The following is a 22,060-nucleotide window of genomic DNA, read 5'->3' on the forward strand; positions in this document are numbered from 1 at the left end:
CTGGGAACTGGGCCAAATTCAGGCAGGACCTCAGCATTTATGACAATAACAAAGGCACAATGGAAAAGTCCAGTTAACAAGGAAAGGCACCATAAAGAATTTCCCACAGGGCTAGGGGTTATAATAAGACACTATAAATAGTCTAATCCTTCTTCAGACACTACCTCTTACACTAGGGTGCTACACAAATAACTCCAGCTCTGGGATAACTGCAATTTTCTGCAGAATCCTGGGGATCAAATGGGGGGTACATGCATCTTCTGCAGGGTGTTAGGGTCATGGGACCCATGAACACCTCACAGAGGTATCCTACAACATTCCTAGCTTTTCCTGGCCCCAACCCTTCTCACCCAGGGTTGGACTATAAATCTAAATTTATACAAACCCACACCACCACCTGACTTTGTGTTTTCTGTTTGCGGAGTGATTTTGTTTGGAAGTAGAAATGTTGACAGGGAAGATTAGGGAAACTGCGATGGAAAATTCTCTGCATTGACATGGGGAAAGAGAAACTTCAAAAGTATCTTCTAGCATTTAAACATGATAATTATAATTTCTAAATAAACTGTAGGTCATTCCTCTATTTTTTGTGATCTCATCGTATGCAAAGGATTTAATGAATTTTCACCAAATTTAGAGGTTTTGCCTAGGATGGTCTGAGTTAAAACAAAGACTACCTTAAGCTTGCTTCATGGTGCTGGCAATGAAGCCCCCTAATGACATACATAAAAACAGACAGGGGTCTTCCGTAGACGCTGGCACAACAACATAGTGAGTCAAGAAGCTCAGGGGAGGGCCAAGCAGAGCAAGAGCTGCAGTGGTTTCAAAAGTGAGTTTTAATCACAACTAACTAGGACAGAGACTTCACATCGCTGAACTAATTAGCAACGCAGCTGCTTCTCACAATACCACATTTAGTAAGTACTTAACATGGGCATACGCTTTTGGAAATAGCTACATTAATCAAAGCAACATATAATGAAACTAATTTGACCATAGGCTAATTGACATAAACAGGAGTTAAAGTCGTATGGCATACTTTGATCGAAAAAGATTACCAAACTTCCTAATAAAGATTCCAAACACTTCTAGTATGAAACAATAATTAGTGTTCATTTGTTCAGTCATTTAAAACCCATTTATTGGGACTCCCAGGTGGCACAAGGGGTTAAGACGCAACTTATAAAGCAATCTGCAGAGTCTGATTCCCGGCCAGGGAGCTGCCCACATGGTGCAGCAGACCTCTTCTGGCTCACCCGCTGCTCCCCTCAGCAGTGTATTTCAGTCAGTCTGCCTGTTCTGTTCCCCACTCTGTCTCTGGTGGATCCTCCCACCCCCCACATCTCTGACCTGAACCCCGGCTCTTGTATGCATAAATAAATCTTTAAAAAAATAAAATAAAATAAAACCCACTTATTCAAGTTCAGGGATCAGGTGGCCTAGCCTATCCTGGCTATTCAGGGGTCAAGCTTGCAAGCAACTATGAAAAGGGCACCCTTGAGTTGCAAGATGCACATGGGCGGGCACAGACACACACTCCAAATTAACCTAGTGTGCACATCTTTGGAATGGGGGAAGACACTGGAGAAAGCCCACACAGACTTGAAGAGAAATTGCAAATTCAATACAGTGTCCCCAGCCAGGAATCAGTTTTGTTTAGTTTTGTTCTCATCAACCTTATAACAAAACAACAGTGAATAAAATGGCATTATTTGGGAAACCGCTATATTGGACTTCAGGGCAAGGGTTACAGTGAGATTTATTTACTTAATAGTTAATGATCTATTGGAGTATCACTGGGGAAATCAACTAGGAATAATAGTGAGTGTACAAAACTTCCTTGCAACCAGGCAAACCAGATCCTCTCCCATTACACTAATGAATGAATGAATGGTTCCTGGCTGCCAAGTCTGCAACTTCTCAGCCATCTTGTCCCATGTCCTTCATATTCTTTCTCTCCAGCACATTCCTCTGCCACATTCCTTCTCCTGATTGCTCCATCTGAGTAAAGGCTCAGAAAATGAAGTTCATCCTGACCTCTAAGCAAGTGTGTTGGTTTTCGGGAGGAAGAAGCCAGACAGGCTAGTGGGTTTGGCAGAACAGAATCAGGAGGGATTTTATGGAAATAGAAACTGTGCTGTGTCCTCTGGCTGAAGGTCACCAGTGATGCTACAAATAGGAAAGGGATTTGAAAGGAATGAAAGAGGTGAAATCTAGAGGTCTCATTATTGTATGTGGCCGAAGGCCTTTGGGGACACTTTTTCCAAAACAGTCATTGCTTATATTCACAACAAGAAAGGATATTAAGCCCATTTTAGATAGTTTCTTTCCACAAAATTCCTTTCCAGTGAAGTGATTTGACTGCACCCTCAGTAAGGAAGAGTGACAACTGAAAAAGATAAAAATTATGTTGTAGGTAAACCAGAGTCATAATCCTAGCACACCTCAGATGTCCTAGGAAATTTTTTACTACACTTGATCTTAGCCAAAAGGCTGAGAAGCGATCCCAGGAAATTTTTTGACTCTAGTCTAATTTTCTCACCTAGAAAAGTATGAACAATATTTCTCTGCAAAACATAATAAAGAAGTTCAGCCCATTTGTTCTTCTAACCTCACAAATGTCTTGCTTATAACAATGGTGTTTTTCTGGCATGCGGCCTGTAAGAGTGTTTAAAATATCACAAGATGAGAAGTGGTTTGCAAGAATCATAGAAACATGACTTGAAAAGGAATCTTCAAAATTCAATTATTTCTTCCATCCTTTATAAAAGTCACCTAAACCTGAACCATAATAGATTTTTCTTTTAAAAAAGACTTTCTTCTTAAGATAGAAAGCAATAAAATACCAAATTTAAATTTAAGCAAAAATAGGGTTGGTGACCAGGACAGTTAAAGAAATTGGAAACTTGTTAAGTCAATGAGACATAGTGATTACTGTCCCAAGAGCAACCTGCAAACCTCTAGTGATAAGGCACATGGCTCCGCCCTCAACTGAATTGTACTCAATATTTTTGTTAATAACTTTCATCACTGATTCCTAATCTTGGTTGCTTGAATTACCTGGGAGCATATACAAATGCCTGGACTCCACCCCCAGAGCTTGTGATTAATTTGACCCATTGGTTTAGACGACAGTAAAGATGTAGAAGACATCGGTAAGTTTGCATATGAGACAATAATGAAAAGAATAGTTGAATGTCTGAGTGTCTGTTATGTGGCAAGTTCTATGACAAACAAGATGCAAAAAAACGTGACATAGTCCTTATGGTGAATAATTAAAGAGAGATGAAAATAAGGCAGAAGAGAGATAAATACCAGATGGTGCCTCTTATAAGTGGAATATAAAAACCAAAGAGTCAGACACACAAACTTAAAAACCATCCCTTGAAAGCTGACCATAGATCTGTGGTTTTCAGAGAGAAAGGGGGGGGTGGGGGAAGGTGAGAAACAAGGCAGGGGGTGGGGAAAGGAAGATGAATATGAGATTAATAGGAGTCAACAATCACCAAAAAACTAGTACATTCTTAATTCATCTTTAATTTTTTTAATAATTCTTCTAATTCAAGTTGATCAATAGATAAAATAGACTTTGGAGCAACACTTTAAGAAACTAGAAAAACGAAGCAGTTTGAAAAGAAAGAGAATGACAGGTGATGTCCTGGGGATTAGTCTACTCACTGAACCGAAATTTGAAATACAAATGCCAGAAGCATTGTCATGTGAAAGAGGAGATGCATTTTCTCTGGTTTGGCTTCTGAATAAAGCTAAACCAATAGATAATAAAGCAGGAAAAAATCAATTTGGTTAAACTGATGGAAAAACCATTTAATAATCAAAACTATCCAAAGACAGAAAAGACCATTTTGGAAGGTGGTGAGTACCCTCTATTGGAGGGTTTTACACACAGGCAAGATATGTGATCACTGAGAATGTTGTAGAGAGAATTGGACAGAATAGCGTGAAAGGATAATTCCACACTGAGGTTCTATAATGAACTTAAGCTAACTTCCTTACAGTACCAGCAAAGTAAGTCAGGCTTTTCTATTTGCAGAGAACAATTCTTCTTACCTGTACTCTTGGACTACAGATGGTGTCACCATCTGCAGCAGATCAGAAGGCACCTGGACAACCACAATTGTAAAGATAAACTTTCATTCACAGCAAGCTTGATGACCAAGAAACACTCATGAAATCCAGAACCATTAGGACTGCTAGAAAAGTCAAGACAAAGGAATCAACAGCTTGAGATATAGATCACTGATCTAGATAAAAGAATCTGATGGCTGTCCTGTTTAATTCCTTACAGAAAAGTCTCTTTCCAGCCAAAACAGTCTTACAACAGTGAATACACATCCTAACAACTACACGTTACCAATAGGCACATGTTCATACAATACATATGCATTTATACATCCACACACATACATATAAGGCCCCTAACCAATCCCTAGGATCATTTTCAAAGTAACCTCAAATTTCAATATTTATGGATTATTTTCATAAACCATTCACCAACATAGGAAACAGCATTTATACTGCTCTCTCCACACGGGAAGTTACTTTTCTTCCTGCTCCATCTTTTGAAGATACTTATAGTAATGCCTAAATATATCAATTTAATGCCTAAATATATTAAAAAAACTTCCTAAAAGCTCAGATATAAAATATGAGTAATCTGAACACTGGTTTCATAGACTGGACATGAATTTGAGACTAAAAGGTTAACATGAATGATTTTAATCTTTTAACTACAAAGTATAAAATATGACAGTGACCATCTTTTAACAACATGATTGACAGAACCAAACTATTTGATCCATAACAAAAATTACAAGACAAGATTAAAAACCACTTAGGGACCGTTGGGCTTGGCGGTTTACCCGTTAACCTCTCAAGTGTTACTGATCTTACCCAATTTGATCCACATGACTGATTTATGGATTACTTTTATAAACTGTTCACCAACAAAGGAAACTGCATTTATAGTTCTCTTTCCACACAGGAAGTTACTTCTCTTCCTGCTCCATATTTTCATTTTTCAGTCTTAGCTTAAATTTATCCCACTATAGGCAGATTATAATAAAGCCCCCAAATTTGAATATCAAAATTAACTTATTTTTAGCTCTCTAATTCCAATTACATATTGCTTGGGAAACTATCATTGAAATAAAGAAAGGAAAATTAAATAAGTAAACTAAAAATGTATGGCTTTACTTGAAATTACTTCACAAAGCAGATGGAATGGAACTATTGATAGTTTATGAGGATACAAAAATTACCTCAAGGTTGGAAAACACAAACAGCAAACAAATACTTCAGAAGTTTAGAGTTTAACTGGATTCTCCAATTACCTTAAAGTGCCATTTTAGAACATCTAAGAATAGGAATACAGAGGCTAAAATAAAAGACTAACACAGACCAAACAAATTAAGGAAACAAGGAATCAGAGAAATGCTTAGCCAAAGAATAACACCCCTTAAATAAATCAGATGTTAAAAAGATAAAATGCTTATAGTTGTAAAACTCTTGAATCCAGAAAGAAAATTAATTTGAAAGAAGTCCAAAAAGTATCCTTTCTATCATAAGTTAATTATTTATAAAAGAAATACAAAAACTTTTGTCATATAGAACAATATACACATAACAATAGCACACAAAACAGAAGGCATTTTCAATGTTTGCCAAAAAGCCACTGTTGCTAGGTAATGCCCCAATACAAAAAAATGCAACAACCAACAACCAGAAACCCATAACAAATGCAAGTTACTAGCACTTTCCATGACTAATTTAAATTTGTCACATGAATTGTCATCATCTGTACTCTTCATTGGTGTATAAATTGCTCTGGTCATCAGGCCTATTAGTGAGGATCTACGGAACAGTGGTGGCACAGCTATGCTGCTCATGAAATAAAAAGAGAAATCCAAACTTCCCATCAGGCTGGGAGTTAAAGCAGGACTAGAACATGTCCCAACATGCTGATAGTCCAAGGTTCTACTGAAGAAAATACTTAATAGTTTTACCTTACCATGGACTTTATGTATTTGAAAGTCAACACGTTTGATTGATTCAAAATGCTTCACTTAATTTCATCAAATCTGAAAGTTTTTATACTATTTCTTTCCTTTTTATTGCAAATAGTGGGCTTATACCCCACTCCCTACTTTCTTGTAGATTTTTCCCCTATCTTCTGACTTTCCTACCCCAACTTTTAGAATATCAAAATTGCTTTCTTCAAGTACTCCAGCTGCTCCTTCTGGCTTAAAAAATGTACTTCCTTAGTTCTTAACCTCATGACCTCAGTATTTACAAAAGGCTAACTGCCTACTGTTTCCTTTTCTGGACTATTATCAGTCTTATTCCCCATCCTTGATCTTCTTGGATGGCCTCCTTCCCCTCTCTACCTATCCAAGTTTCCATACCTCCCCACACACCCCACAGTTCAGTCATGATTCCTTAACAAATTCCATCTTCCTTTTACCTATAGATACCTCCTTCCAATTGAGATTCCTAATCTACAGGATGCCTTAACCTGGCATCTCCATTTGGATACCGAGTCTATTTAATCTGGAGGGCAATTAAATCCTTCACACTCTATGACTTCTTAGCTCTGAGAACTTATTACCTTACATCCAAACTCTGTGTTTTTAACAATCTGGTCTCACCTCCCTTCCCTGTCCATTCCACTTCACTCCCCTTAGTCCCTCTGATTACCACTTTATTTTTTACCGAGTTAGAATGTAATTTTTAGATGAATTCTTTCTTCATAAGCAAGCAAAACAATTTGGTTAAACATTCACCAATTTATATAAGCCTGTGCATGACCTGAATAGGATCAATAATTCGGTTCAGGAAAAAAAAAGTCCTTTACATCTATCTTTAGCAACTTCCCATCTACCTTTGTGCACGAAATACATTCAAATAAAAGTTATTAAGTATTCAGCAGGACTGAAGTTTCTGTCCTTTTAGGCAGGATAACTTTCTTATCACTCAATGAGTTAATGTCCATTCTCAAATTGTGTTCAAGTTCAAGAGAATCAAATGAAGAGAATGCCTACGTCTATGTGAGAAACAAAAAAGAACCAGCAAAAATCAGTTTCTGCATATCATTTATTCATTTTTAAATTAAGTCAGAAATAGCTATAATTAATCTAATGCTTTTTCAGATGTTTCCATCAACACATTTTAATACAACTACAACTGTTTTTACTACTTCTATCATTCACTTTGATCTCCTTTTATAATGAGCCTCATTGTTTGGCTTGCTCTTACAATTGTTCTACCAATTTCAAATTTTTAATGTAAGTTTTCATTATTTCTATTATTCATTCCTATTATTAACCAGAAAACTTCGAACTCCTTTCTAATGAGGATAATAATTCCAGCCCTTGGATCACACTCCCTTCCTCTCCCCAGCTCCACTTTGCTTCACACATCTTGGCATTCTGAAATGCAACTTGTAATTTTATCTTTCCATCTTCCCCTTTTCACAGAATCATTTCTAATGCACCAATTAATTTCACTTAGAATCATTAACTTACCTTTTGTTTATGCTCTAAAACCTTTATTTCTTGAAAGTACATTTGATTATTTTCCCTAAACCTGTACTATGTCTTAGTAATATGGGTTGAAATTTCCGGGTTTGTTAATTAAGGCTCTCTCGATGTATTTTTTCTTAAAGATTGATTGATTGATTGATTGATTGATTGATTGATACATACAAGCACTGGGTACAGTCAGAAGCGCAGGAGGGTGAGAGAATTCGCCAGAGCCAGAGCGGGGAGCAGAGCAGGCAGAGGGACCGAAGTACACTGCTGAGGGGAGCAGCGGGTGGCAGGAGAGGTCTGCACATCATGCGGGACCCTCCTCTGGTAGCAGGGGAGCAGCCAGGGATTGAACCAGCGCTGCAGAGGCTGCGGGCAGCTTCGCAACCCAGCGCTCAACTGCTGCGCCACTGGGGAGGCCCAAGGCTCTCTATATATTGAAATAGCTTCCTTCGCCTTCAAAGAGAAAAGTTTGCTTGTCCAGGCTTAGTGCTTGTGGAAACTGAACCTTTCAGATGAACTCAGTATAAATTTTTCTTCCAATTCCTCATCAACAAATGCTAATGGTAAGATTTAAGGCCATTCTTAACCTCACATTTGGAAAAACCTTACACATCCTGTATCTGTCTTTGTCTCCAGAGTACAAAAACTTAACCAGTATGTATACTAGAGAAAGGGGTGCTGGGGTGTCAGGGGGAGTGATTGTTTGTTGACCTGTTTGTTCTTGGTTTGTTTTTCAAGATTGGTCAAAAGAACAGCAAGGTATCATGGGAAAAACAGATTGAATTAGAATTTCATCTTTGCCACCTGTCAGCTGTGTGACCTTAGACAAGTCACTAAATGGAGTCCCACTTCATCTCATTGGATTTTGTGGAAGATTAGCAATATGTGCAAAGCACCTGGTACATACTAGGGACTCACAGCTACAGGGATGGGAATCTTAAATGAGATCTCTCTACCTCAGTGTCCTCATATATAATAGTGAGTTAATAAAAATACGCTCTTCATAAAACTTTTGCAAAATTAAATAAGTTTAATATGTTAGTATGTTTAGAACCATGCCTTTCACATGGGAAACACTATACACATGTAAGCTGTTATTTATATTGTAAAAAAAAAAAGTATTGTTTTTATTATCACCATTAACCATATATCTGTCAATATCTATACTGAATTTTTCAGGAAAATGTCCTGAATTCATCAAATGCTTTGCAAAGAATAGGCATTCGATTAACTCATTGAATTATCATTTCCATATGAATTATTTGGAGGAGCAGATGGTAGAGGGGTTGCTAGTGTCAAAATCACTTATACTGTTAGCCTTCTTGTTTTAGGTACATTTATTTTTTCTACTATTGCATCATCTGCCTAGTTGTCAGCAATTTCCACATCTTTAATATCAGAGATTTGCTCATTCTTTGGCATGATACCTATGCAAAAGTTTATCACTTTTGCCAATTTCCCAGTATCTTCTTAACATTATTATCACTGATACCTTATTTTAAACAGAGCTTTACAAGGAATCTAAAATTTTATGATAATACTTGCCAATATTCATGTGTGGGTTAAGAGAAAAATCCACATAAAATGTTTAGCAAAGTACGTGACACATAGTGTCTATATTGACAAGTCTTAGTACCAAATATTTTACATAAATTATCTCAATAACCCTTTAGCATATAAGCCTATGAGGAAAATTCCTCACTTCACAGGTAAAATAACTGCTGCTCAGAGAAATAAATAAATCAAGATCATAAACTAGCAAATAAAGGAGAGAAAAAGGATTCAAACTATGGTCTACCTTATCCCCAAATACTCTTCCCACTACATTTCAGGGACCTTTACCATTTCTTCTTTCATGATTTTCATACGTTATAGTTTATTTCCATTTCTTTTCCAGCATTTAGAAGGGAATATGGCTTTTTCTATTTTAAACATTCTCTCTGGGGTCTTTTCGAATCCATTGCCATTTGGAGATATGTCCTTTAAAATGAGGCAAGACTGAGCAAAAGGCCCCAGACTACTCCCCTTCTTCAAAAGACATTCCAAACAGGAAGTGGTTAAAAAGTCTTAAGTCAGATAGAGTCAAATCCCATCTATTTAGACTAGCTCCATAGAATCATTGTATATTTTTCTACTTCAATTCTTGCAACAACTCTATGAAATCTATAGCTGAACAGACTGAGACTGAGAGTGTCCCACACCTCACTATGTGACCTGCATCCTATCAGTCATTCCGGCATCAGGACGCCACCAGAGGGCTTAGTGGGAACCCATGCTTGCTTTCTAGGAGGGCCTGCCAGTGTCCCTCCCTCTGAGCCAGGTGCCCATTAGACCTAGGAAAACTTTGCCCCTCTCTGAGCTACTGTCTTCCTATTTCAGCTCTTTAATTTTTAACATTTTTTAAGGGTGTATTTACTAGGAAAAGAAGAATGAAGAAAAGAGAGAGACATGCATAGACACAGACGGGCAGTCTTGGGAGGAGAGCTGTCCCCTTTCTCAACTTTTGTCATTATTGCTTTGGCCTAGCTATAATGGGTTTTGTTTTTTCTTGGACGTTTTAACTCAGAGACTGCATGATCTTGTTGGGTCTGCTGAGACTATGGAATACTGTCCTACTGCCTTGTCATTGTGAGGACAGAAACCATAACAGCAGCAACACATCTGTGTATTTTTGTTCGCTATCATTCAGATTCAACAGAAAACTATCTATGTTACTATATCGTGTTTTTACTTTAAAAGGAATGGTAGATCTGAAGCACTCATAGCCAATTAACATATCTATAAGTTTGAAATGATTCATAAATTAAATAAAAATAACTATAAATAGAAAAGACTTTAACATCTCACAAAATGCAGACTTTACTCCTGTAAAGCGTTACTACTTACAGAATGGCAATACTTTTATATGTTGGAAAACAAGCAAGACAGCCAAGTACTGAGATGCATAATTACTCCACAGTAGATTACCTATTTCCGATTTTTCCCCAAGGTCTTAACATGTCTACTCTCCTGATTTGGGGGCTGTTGCTCAAGGCTTTCAAGGATCGCCCTCTGTAGCTAAAGAACAGAATGAATAGAGTCATCAAGTCAAAAACGGTGATGGGCAGAGGGTAAAATGACTAGATATCAGGAGGCCACACAGAGTGGCATAATCACCACGGGAATTACAATCCTCCCTCTCTCAGGCTAAAAAGCAAGCTCATCAACCTCCTGAGAGGGATTCCTTCTCTGAAAGACAGGCTTACTATTACCAAATTTACAAGCTTGAGGAATAAAAACAACATGCAAACATATTATTTTTTACATTGGGAAATCTGTCATAGAGATAACATACTGACTCTCTACAGGAAAAGTTATATTGAACATCAAATTATGTGATTAGCACAGTATGAAAAAGAGGAGTTGTCAGCTACATATATTGAATATTTAATAGTATACATACTGTTATCAAAAATACAATAGCTCAATTCACCCATCTCCATATACGGGAAAGACATGTCAATTGGGACCAAACAATAAAATGATCTCTTTTCCAAAATCCTCTCTCATCTGGCCAGTATCTGGAGGGACACTGCCAAAGTTTGCCCACATTTTATGCCTTAATAATCACCAAGCACCTCTTTGAATTCAGACTTTCCTTCATTAAACTTACGGTAAATTCAACCTTATAAAATATCTTACAAGCCACATGTCAAATACAAAATTAATTCTAATTTCTAAGAACTATAAAAGGCTCCATGTAGCAACTTAGATTGAGCCATAAAAAGATAAAGAGATTGTTATGAGGATCCATCATATAATTCATCAAGTTGTTCACCAGTGAATCCCAAGTTTCCAGAATAGTACTAGCCATTCCATACACACTCAAATAAAATCCTGTTCAAAAAGTAGTTCAGTACAAATTTGAACTTTGTAACTAATACTACCACTACTATCACCACTTCTATACCAAGCATCACCGTAGAAGCCCGTTTTTATATTATCACTATGTATTCTAGTGCCCAAATGGGCACCAGTGTGAACTAAGCATTAATCCTCGAGGAAGAAAATATTTTGTCTTTTTCCCATACCAATAAAAATATGAACCATTCTTAGTTCAGAGAAATAAGTGTAGAAACATTATTAAAATATATATTACAAAAACAAATGGCACGTTGCTATGAAAATTGGCCAACACAAGGATGTGGAGGAAAAAAACTCTAATACACCCTTAGTGGGAGTGTAGACTGATCCATTCCCTATAGTAAACAGTATGGAGGTTTCTCAAAATATTAAAAATGTATCTACCAAATTGCCAATTTGACTCCTAGGTAGAACATAAAAACACTCCTTTGAAGGTATATATGTACTCCTATATTCACTTCAGTCCTATTTACAATAGCTAAATAAGAGAAACATCTTAGTGGCCAAGGACACAAGAGTGGATTAGGGAAAAGTAAGTTCATATACACATACATAAAAACATGCACACGGTGTATATAGGTATAGCTACAATATGTATACACAATGGAGGGCCTCCCTGGTGGCATAAGGGGTTGGTCACCGCACTATGAAGCAATCCACAGCCTCTGCAGCACGAGTTCGATCCCCGGCCAGCCAGGGAGAAACCCACATGGCAAGACAAACCTCTCCTGTCTCGCCCACTGCTCCCCTCAGCAGTATATTTCAGTCAGTCTGCCTGTTCTGTTCCCTGCTCTGTCTCTGGTGGATCCTCTCACCCCCCACACTTCTGACCTATGCCCCAGCTCTTGTATGCATAAATAAATAAATCTTTCCCAAAAAATACACAATGGAATATATATCATACACAATGGAATACTACTCTGCTATAAAAAAGGATGAACTCCTGCCACTTGGGACAACATGGATGGAACTAGAGAGGATAATGCAAAGTGAAATAAGTCAGCAGGAGAAAGACAAATACAGGATGGTCTCACTTACATGTGCAATATAGAGAAACATAATAAAGGATCAGTCAAAACCAAACCAATAACAAACTCTTAACATCTAATTGCAAAATTGAGGGAACAAGCTGGGGGAGGATGGTGTGGTGGGGATGGAACATGGAGGAGGATTGTGGGGCACTGGTGGTGGGCAGGGTGGAAAAGTATACATCTGTAGAGGTTTGAACCTATAATCCGCAGAGCAGTTACAAAGATGTAAACCTCCATTACCTCAATAAACATAATTTGGGAAATTCATTTGTTTGTTTGTTTATTTTTAAAATTGGCCAACAAAGAAAGTTTTTAGAGAAGTGATAAAGTCCTATAAAACATGAGTCCCACTGTCCTCACAGTAAGACCTACCCAAGCATGTATGTGTTGTGCGTGCTTGCTTTACTTACCGCATACTGGAACTTTTCGTTATATTCACGGTCATTGGCTTTCACTATCCTCTCCACTTCTAAAGAGAAGAGAAATCAGGTATGAAATTAAATTTTCAACCCAAAGAAACATATAACTCATTAAACTAACATCATGTAGTCTACTTTGATTGTTGTCAAGGTTGCAAGAATTCTTTCCTTTGAACTTTGAAGGGCATTGGTTTTTTCCAGCCTAAATGTTGGAACAAGTGTTGGAAAGTTCCAAAATGGAAAGCTGAAATGTTTTTCATTGTCAAATGCCAGTCATAAAGCAGAACATTATGTGTCTCCAATTTCTACATCCCTTTAGTTTCACAAAGACCCTTTCTCTTCACTTAAGTACAATTGTCCTCCCTCATCCACAGGAGATGCATTTAAGGAGACCCATTGGATGCCTGAAACTGCCAATCATATCAAATCACATATAAACTATGTTTTTTCCTATACATGCTATTATAAAATATATAAATTAGGCATAATAAGAGATTAACAACAAAACTAATAATAAAACAATCATAGTAATAACTGTAATAAAGTTTATGCAAATATGATCTCTCAATCAGTTACACTCTCATATTTTATTGTACGTAGTATTTTCAGATCACAATTAAAGAAAGGTAACTAAAACTGAGGAAAGCAACATCATAGATGTGTTACTAAGATAAACTAATTAAGTTAGTTACTTAGATCCTAACAGGGAAGAAACTGCTTAAAAGCAAATGCCAACCTGAAAAAAAGACTTTTCAGAAAAGTTACAAAATATAGCATATCTAAACAAAAGCAGAATGAGGTAGCCAGAGAGACCACTGTCTTTATGGCCACAGAGTCAAAGATGATAGTTCTAAACAACCCAGACATATTGAGAATAAATCCACATCATCAGGGTACCAAGACCTGCCCTTAGCTGGAAGTAACCAAAAATTAAATTGCTTCTGGAAGCAAAGGCAAACACCAGTACAAATAACAAAATAAAAGGACAACAAACCACAGATTTTCAGAGAGCAAGAAAATTTGCCAAAAGCAAGGAAAAACAATGCTTCAGAAACACCAACAGAGCACTTTTTGTAATTAAGATAGCAAGTTCCATGTTTATTGAATCTCAAATTGACAAAAATTAAGGTTGGAATAATGAAAGCTTTGAAAAGAAGGTCCACCATATGTCAAAGTTGGATTCTCATGGACTTAACCATCTCTTCTATGATTCCCTTAATCCCACAGTTCTCTCCCTATAAAGGTGACAGATGGCAAAAAAAGAAGATAGGCTATAGCTCTATACCAGAATAGACTAGGAGGTGGAAAGTGAGTTGGAGGCACATAGGTTCACCTGTAAGAACTGCTCCCTACAAATAACAACCAGTCTTTGGTCATGGTGAATTTCCACCATCTGTAGAGTGTCTTTATTTAAATATCCACCTACATGGTTTCCTTCTTATCCATTTAATAAAGTCTTATTCCTGTTACTGTGCCTGTTTTCCAGACTAGCTCACCTAATTGCTCATTAAAACAACATTGAATTGCTGTCTACAGCTGATGACACTAAGTGGGCTTGCCCCTAACATGTATGACTCTGAAATCCAGAACCCACCAGGAAGCAACCTCTCAATCAACCATCCCTAAAAGAGATGACTTTGAAAAAATTGTATTGGTTTACAATTCGATATGTTAGGGGAGGTGCTTGTTTTGGCTGCATGCATAGTAAAAACTGAATGATACAGAGAAAATGAACAAGGATAACACACAAATTCATGAAGTGTTCCAAATTTTAAAATACAAGATTTTAGGATTACAGCTTCATGCCACAAAATGTGTGTGTGTGTGTGTGTGTGTGTGTATATATATATATATATATATATATATATATATATATATATATACACCATGAAAATTCTAGTATCATTCACACTATCAAATTGAATTCAGCTATCCATTCCCCCCAGTTCCCTTTTCCATTCCCTCTAGTAACCATCATATTTTGTTCTCAGGGTCTAAGAGTTGATTTTTCTTGAGTTTTGTTAGATTGTTTTCTTTATTTATATTCCACATGAATAAAATCATCCAGCATGTCTTTCGGTTACTGATATTTTGATTCGCATAATCCCTTTAAGTTCCATCCATGTTGTAACAAAAAAAAAAAAACAAGATTTCATCTTTTTTTCAAGAGCCGAGTAGTATTTCATTGAGTGTCTATAACACAACTTTTTTAGCCATTCATCCGTCAATGAATATTTAGGTTGTTTCAACACCTTGGCTCTTGTGAGTAAAGAGTCTATGAACAAAAGGGTGCAAATACCTTTTGAATTAGTGTTTTAATATTCTTCAGATAAATGCCTAGGAGTAAAATTGCTGCATCACATGGTCAATCTATTTTCAAATTTTTAAGGAATCTCTGTACTGTAGAAAGAAATATTTAAACCTTAGTTATAAAGCAACATCCTCTCTTTCTTGCTCTTCTCCAAAAAAAGCAAAAATATCAGTGCCAAAATGGCATTTGGAGGTTTGTGGGGACTTAAAAATATAAAAACCTGAATAATTTACTTATACATCCCTATCTTAACCCAGGCAGAGTAAAGCTGCTGACAAAATAAAGTAAAGTAAAGTAAAGTAAAGTAAAGTAAAGTAAAGTAAAGTAAAGTAAAGTAAAGTAAAGTAAAGTAAAGTAAAGTAAAATAAAATAAAATAAAATAAAATAAAATAAAATAATGGACGGCTTCCCTGGTGGTGCAGCGGGTTGAGTGCAGCGCTGTGAAGCTGTCCGCAGCCTCTGCAGCACAGGTTCAATTCCCGGCCGGCCAGGGAGATTCCCACATGGCTCGGCAGACCTCTCCTGTCTCTCCTGTTGCTCCCCTCAGCAGTGCTTTCAGATCTTCTGACTGTTCTGCTCCCCACTCTGTCTCTGGTGAATCCTCTCACCCTCCCATGCCTCTGGCCAGTACCTCAGTTCTTGTATAAATAAAAATACATCTTTTTAAAAAATGGATATTATTGGGAGGGTGGGCATGGATGGCTCTCTTCCTTATAGCAAAGCTTAGCCTGGCCCACCGGCATGTTGCATGGAATTTATAGATTAACTTTAGCTGTAAGTCAAAGTGGTTTGCTAATTTGTATATTACAAATAGGGTGATTTTTATATTAACATTCTATAAATTGTATACATTTAGACAACGATTATTTTTAGATTTCACATGTATATGAAGCACATTCAAGAGCAGTATTCTATAATTCTGTACCAAATTTTACTCACTCCACCAGAATCTTGACTCTTACCCAGCATCTCCCTGAAACCACCCTCCCCAAGGACTAAGGACCTTTTCCCAAAATAGCCAAAGAGTATTTCTGCACCAGCAAAGTTTAGATCCTCTTCTGGATGTCCTCATTGCTCTTTTCCATGAGACGCTGTTATACCAGAATGTTCTCTTTTTGCTTCTAAGTGCTCATTGTTAAATCTTAATTTTTGCTTCCCTACATTCCACAATTGTTGTCTTTATGAACTGCATCTTTGTGGATTCATGCAGGCAGAAGATTTTCCAAGCTTTTACTAAGTTCTGCAAAATTCTCGCTTTGCTTCTAAATCTCTATAGTTTTCTGCCTTTAACAGGACTATGTTAAGCCTGAATTACCTTTGCAGGTATTGACTATCTTCCATGTGCTGTGACAGTGCATGAGGGAATATAAAGCCTTCTTGGCAATGAGTCACATTCTACAAGAAGAGGAAACTGAAAACAAATCCCCCATAAACAGCTTCCATTGAGAATTGCTCAGAGGTTCAACAACTTAATGCCCAATATTTCATAGGCATCATGGGATTTTCCAGATGTGAGAACAGTGAAGGGAAGTACTCACCAAGGGATTTACAATTCACCAGTGAAAGCACACTCCTACACAATTGTTATCATTGAATTTGTCTGATTTCAAAATAGTAAAATGAAACACAAGGGGGTGTGTGTGTGTGTGTGTGTGTGTGTAATCATAGTAAGTCTATAACACTTAAGCATACATTTAAAGTGGGGTAGAAGAGTTTCCAGTTCAAGATAGCAAACTGAGAATGTCCTTCTATCTACTTTTCCCTCAGGTCCTACTGAAATGACAGGAGTATTTAAGAAAGAATAAAAATGTAAAGTGCTGGAAAACAAGAATGGGGCCAATTTATAGTAAAATCAAAATCAACAAGCAACTATAAACCATCGACACACTACTGGGGCGGGGGGAAGGAGAGGAGGGATTAGGGTCAAAATAAGGGGGGTGGGAATTGCATGGGGAATATAACCAAGATGGAAATGCATACGTTGTGCAAAAATGAAAAATGATGTAAAAAATATATAAAATAAAAAAAAATAAGAACAGGGCCTAGTAGATTTTCATAAATTTAAAAGACAGACCAGAAAATAAAATAGAAATCAGATGGTATCAATTTGACCCAAAAAAAGAAGAATATTCTTCCCAATGCGACCCCAGTGTAGGGTAAATGGTTTTTAGGCTTTTCTGCCCTCCCGCCATTAGGATTGCCCTGACTGATGGGGCACCTGCAGTTGTTACATTGCTGCAAACTGTCTTGTTTACTTCTGTGGGCCATGGAAGGAATATAGATATAGTCACCAAGAGAAGCAGAAGGAGAAAGAAGCAGGAGAGAGAAGGGGGTAGAGAAAAGCTAAGAGGGAAGACTTGCTGGGGGCTTGGAGGCCCTCCTGCATCCTGGCCCTGCAGCACCCCTGCCTGCCATGTACCTGGTTGCTACACTACATGTGAAAGATCAATATGAGCCTGAGAAAAGCCGCCGAGGGCGCCAGGACTCTTCTTTACCCGTCAGCTGGATTAGAAAACCTGCTCAGTTGCCCATCCTGCCATTACACCCAGAAAAGGTCCAAATTCAGTCACTAAATATAAAAATTGAAAATGTGTTATAATTAGAGTAACAGCCCTAGTTTATGTGCTTTATCACAAATCAATAAATTGGGTCTCCTTTCACTCTCATAAGTGTCCTGAATTGGAAGATAAATTACCTGTGTCTAAGTGTGGAAGCATCACCAGAATAATTAAATAATAATCAAGCCAAAAAGGCCTTCCCACATTGCCCTGCCTTGTACACCAAAGAGAGTAGGAAACATCCCTGGGCAGGAAACCAAGGCGGGTGTTCTGACCTAAGAGAGATGCAGATCTGAGCCTCTTCATCAGCTATGGCAGACTCAGGTCCTAAGAAACCAAGATTTACTGAGGCAGTTATGGAGTTTGCCAGCTTTCCTGACTCTAATCCACAGCAATATAGATGGACAGTGTGTGTTCCTTCAAAATTCATCCCCAATGTGATGGTATCCAGGGGGCATTCCAAGGTGACTGGACCATAAGGATGGACTCCTCCTGAGTGGGAGTTGTACTCATAGAAAAGAGGTCCCAGAGAACTCCCTTGCCCCTTCCCTGACGTGAGGATACAGCAAGAAAATGGTTCATACCATCTATGAACCAGGAAGCAGTACCTCACCAGACACGAAATCTGCCCACCCTTTGATCTTGGACTTCCCAGTCCCCAGAATGTGAGTTTTATCTGTTGTTTACAAGCCACCCAGTCAATGGTATTCTGTGACAGCAGCCAGAACAGACTTACAACACACAGAAAAAACTTTCTGTGGGCTGCCTACATCACCAGTCATCCTACTTAAAGAAAAGGCCTGGCAGGAAAAAGACCTCTGCCACTACACCAATCCATCTAGTCCTTCATTTGTAAATAAAAACTAACAAACATAAGTCACCAGACTTTTGAGAAAAACCAATAGCACCAAAAAGAAGGATCCAAGGAGGAGAAATAATCTTGAAAACAGGTGCAATAGAGGGTTTTTTTTTTCCATTTAAATTCTAATGTGTACCATGAAGACTTGGCATCTATGAAACAAGAGAAATCTGGTAGGAACAAAGAAAGCAAGAGACTAAGAAAAATACCCTGGAGATTGAAAACATGTAATGGACTAATTGTACAGGGAGATGGGCAGAATGGAAATAAGACTGAAGAATATCTTAAAATATATATCAAAATGACTAACAGGAGGGAAATATGGAAAAGAAAAGTTAGGAGAAGGAAGCACAGACAATGAACAGGAGGAAATAAACAACAAAGGAAAATTCCCTGTACCAGAGTAAGACATAATTCTTCAAAGTGAAAGGGTCACCAAGTACCAATCAGGCTCAATGAAAATGGATCCACAGATCTTCATAAAACATTGAGCTCCAAAGACAAGGGGAAAACATTAAAAACTTCCAGAGGAAAAAAGTATTGGTTAGTCTCGAAAACAAAAGAATGAGAAACACATGAAATTTTTCATCAGCAACAGGATGAGAGAAGGCATTGGAGTGAAGCTTTCCAGTTTTAAGGAGAAAAAGTCTTTAAACTTAGAATTCTACACCCAGCCAAATAATCAATCAAATAATCAGACATGTTTACCTTCAAGACTATCTCCAAAACAACTACTCAAGAAAATACAACAGAAAAAGCACTGGTTTGAATTTTAAAAGTGAATAGAAGAACTGGTGTGGAAGCAAGGATGATGATCAACGAGTCAACAATGAAAATAAAAATGCCTGACATGACACACGCCTGTTCCAAGAAGATAGTGTTCTCCCTTGTGTTCCAAGGGGGCCACAAATTCTACAGAAAAAGGAAGGGCTCATCTAGTGTTCTTTATTTCACAATCTGTAAGGTAAAAATAGGACAATTTCTCAGCAAACATAATTATGCATTAGTTCTTGGCTCAAACAATAATTTTTTTTGAGAAATCCTCATAAAAAGACATTGCTTGATGTAAAGCACACAAAATGAGCTCTTCTGAGCCTAGAGACAGCATCCCAAATACAAGGCAGAGGGCCCAATGATAGGGTCTCTGTCCTCGGTCTCTGCTGAGCTCATTAAACTCAGGAATGTGTATTAGGATATTTTAAAAAGTAAATGAACTACATGTTCTTCACACAGTTGTCCTAATTATTATTTCTCTCAACTCCACTTGTGTTAAATACTAAATGACTGTGAGATTCAGATTAAACTTCCTGGAAAATACTTGGAGAGCTGCTGTACTGTGGTGCTAACTAGAAGATGGATTGGTTAACAGTGTTAGCATTCTTCTGTGACAGCTGAGGAGCCCAACAAAGATGTGGGCCTGCACAGGAAACCATCCTTCATCATTTCAGTGAGCCAAGAGAATAGCCATTTGCAGAGCAGCATTGTCATAGAAACTTGTTTTGAATCCACTCCAGAAGATAAAAAAATAATTGAGTAATTGAGCTTCAAAGTCCTACTCCATACAGGATCATGGAAATGGCTTTCCCTGCTCAAAACTCATAAAGGCCAATATAATTGATGTTTGCTTCAGTCAAATAAAATACCAGTGAAGCCCTCATAGAATGCTTATCTTTGAGTCATGTGCTACCTGTCACACTACCCAAGATAAATAAATGGGGACATGTTTTTATTTTATGAAATGGTCATTTGTAAATCAGATAAATGTTGGGAAATATTTACCAACAAAGTAACTATCGTTTCAGGATAATTGACCTGTCGACAACCATTTACCTCCCCAAAATAATTATCTGATAGGGCTGATGGTTTGTTTAAGGCACTCCTGGTTTCAGATAATAAAACCATATTCATTTATGTATGTGTATATGTTTGTCTTTCCATCTGAAAGGAGAAAATACCCCTGTAACATAAAAAAGTGTTATCAAATCACTAAGTTACAAATTTAAAAGGTGCAAGGGACATAACACTACTCTGCTGGGAATTTTTAAGTGCAATCAAGATGTTATACCCCTGTTAGCAAGACTTTCTTGAGCCATAAAAATCAGATTTGATGACAGGGCCCTCATCTAAGATGAAGAGCTCTGAGTCTTGAAGTAAGAGGCCTGATATTTTCCATCATCTACTTGTATGAGCACATTTTAACTCATGACTTTTCCTTATCTTTGGTCCATCAGTAAAATAATACCATTGCCATCACTAAATGTATAGAAAGCACTTTGCAACAGAAAAATACCAGCACTTACCGGAAAATTGGAAAAAATGGCAAATAAGGGGTGAAGAAAGGAAATCCCCTAAGCTTGGCAAGTCAGTCTTAAAGTTGCTTATATTATTTCTCAAGAGAGTTTGAAATAATTTTCTGAATATTTTCTAATTGGAAATTGGCAAGTTCCCATTGATTCTACTCCAGCTCTTCAAAGGCAACACCCAACTCCTAATGTGGGCTCTTCTCTCTCATAATATAATAAATTATACTTTATCCAGCTTCCACTTCCAGTAGGCAAGAGAAGACAGGTCATTTATATATTTTTATTAGTTTTCCCAAAGAATTCATAATACCTTAGTATTTAAGACTGGTTAATGAATGCAGCAGCTCTGATAAAATGACCAAGAGTAAAAGGAAGATTTAAGAGGCATCCATTGGATCTGTGAGTGATCAGAGAAACTAAGCACCTAATTAATAAACATAACTATCTTTCTTCCATTAACTCCACAGCATTGTCCTTTACTGAATGTGGTTTAATAGACAGTCTTAAGGCAATTGGATTTAGATCCCCCAAATCATGAAATGATGAAGCACCACAGGGATTTGGGGGTCTCCTTATAAAACCCTGATGGCATCAACTAATATTTCCTAACCAAGGTTGGTCCCACTCCAGACGCTGAAGCTTGTCTCCAAACATGGAGTGTCATTTGGGGTTTGGGATTGTTGTTGGCTTTTTGGGTTGGGTCAGAAATCTCAGAAAAATTCCTTCAAGCCAAATCAATAACTTAAGCTTTTTCCTTTCTTAATTTTCTTTCATTCTTCACAATCTGGTCTGTGTGGTTGGGAGCCAAAGCAATTCATTAAAGACATGAGGAAAGAACAATGAGTGGGGAAAGTTTTAAAGAAAAGAGTTCCCCAGCCTCCAAGATTTTCTGATTTGACTCCAAGAACACATTCTGATACAATTGAAAAATATGTGTCCCAAATAGGGGTTTCCTATTGAAACCCAATGGTGACCCACAGCTGCTGGGACTTATTGACATTTAAGCAGCAAACTAAAGAGAACTGAAGCAAAAAAAAAAATCTTCCCACATTTTGTTTTATTCTTATCCTCACAAAAGAGCTTGGAAGCAGAGTTAGGGGACTCAAACAAATACTGAAGGACTTTGAGT

At 37.5% G+C, this 22,060-nt stretch overlaps 1 protein-coding gene across 1 annotated transcript in view; it reads right to left on the bottom strand.

The window, feature by feature from the left end:
- LOC311175249 (putative phospholipid-transporting ATPase IM) overlaps nt 1-22,060 on the bottom strand; it is a gene marked incomplete at both ends in the record, with an annotated part of 155,957 nt that overhangs the window by 91,107 nt on the left and 42,790 nt on the right. The window contains one exon of the mRNA XM_084240154.1: nt 12,892-12,950. Coding sequence (XP_084096280.1) covers nt 12,892-12,950 — 59 coding nt within the window. The remainder of the gene's footprint in view (nt 1-12,891; nt 12,951-22,060) is intronic.

This window comes from Talpa europaea (genome assembly GCF_964194135.1).
Source record: "Talpa europaea genome assembly, chromosome: 8".
Classification (NCBI taxonomy): Eukaryota; Metazoa; Chordata; class Mammalia; order Eulipotyphla; family Talpidae; genus Talpa; species Talpa europaea.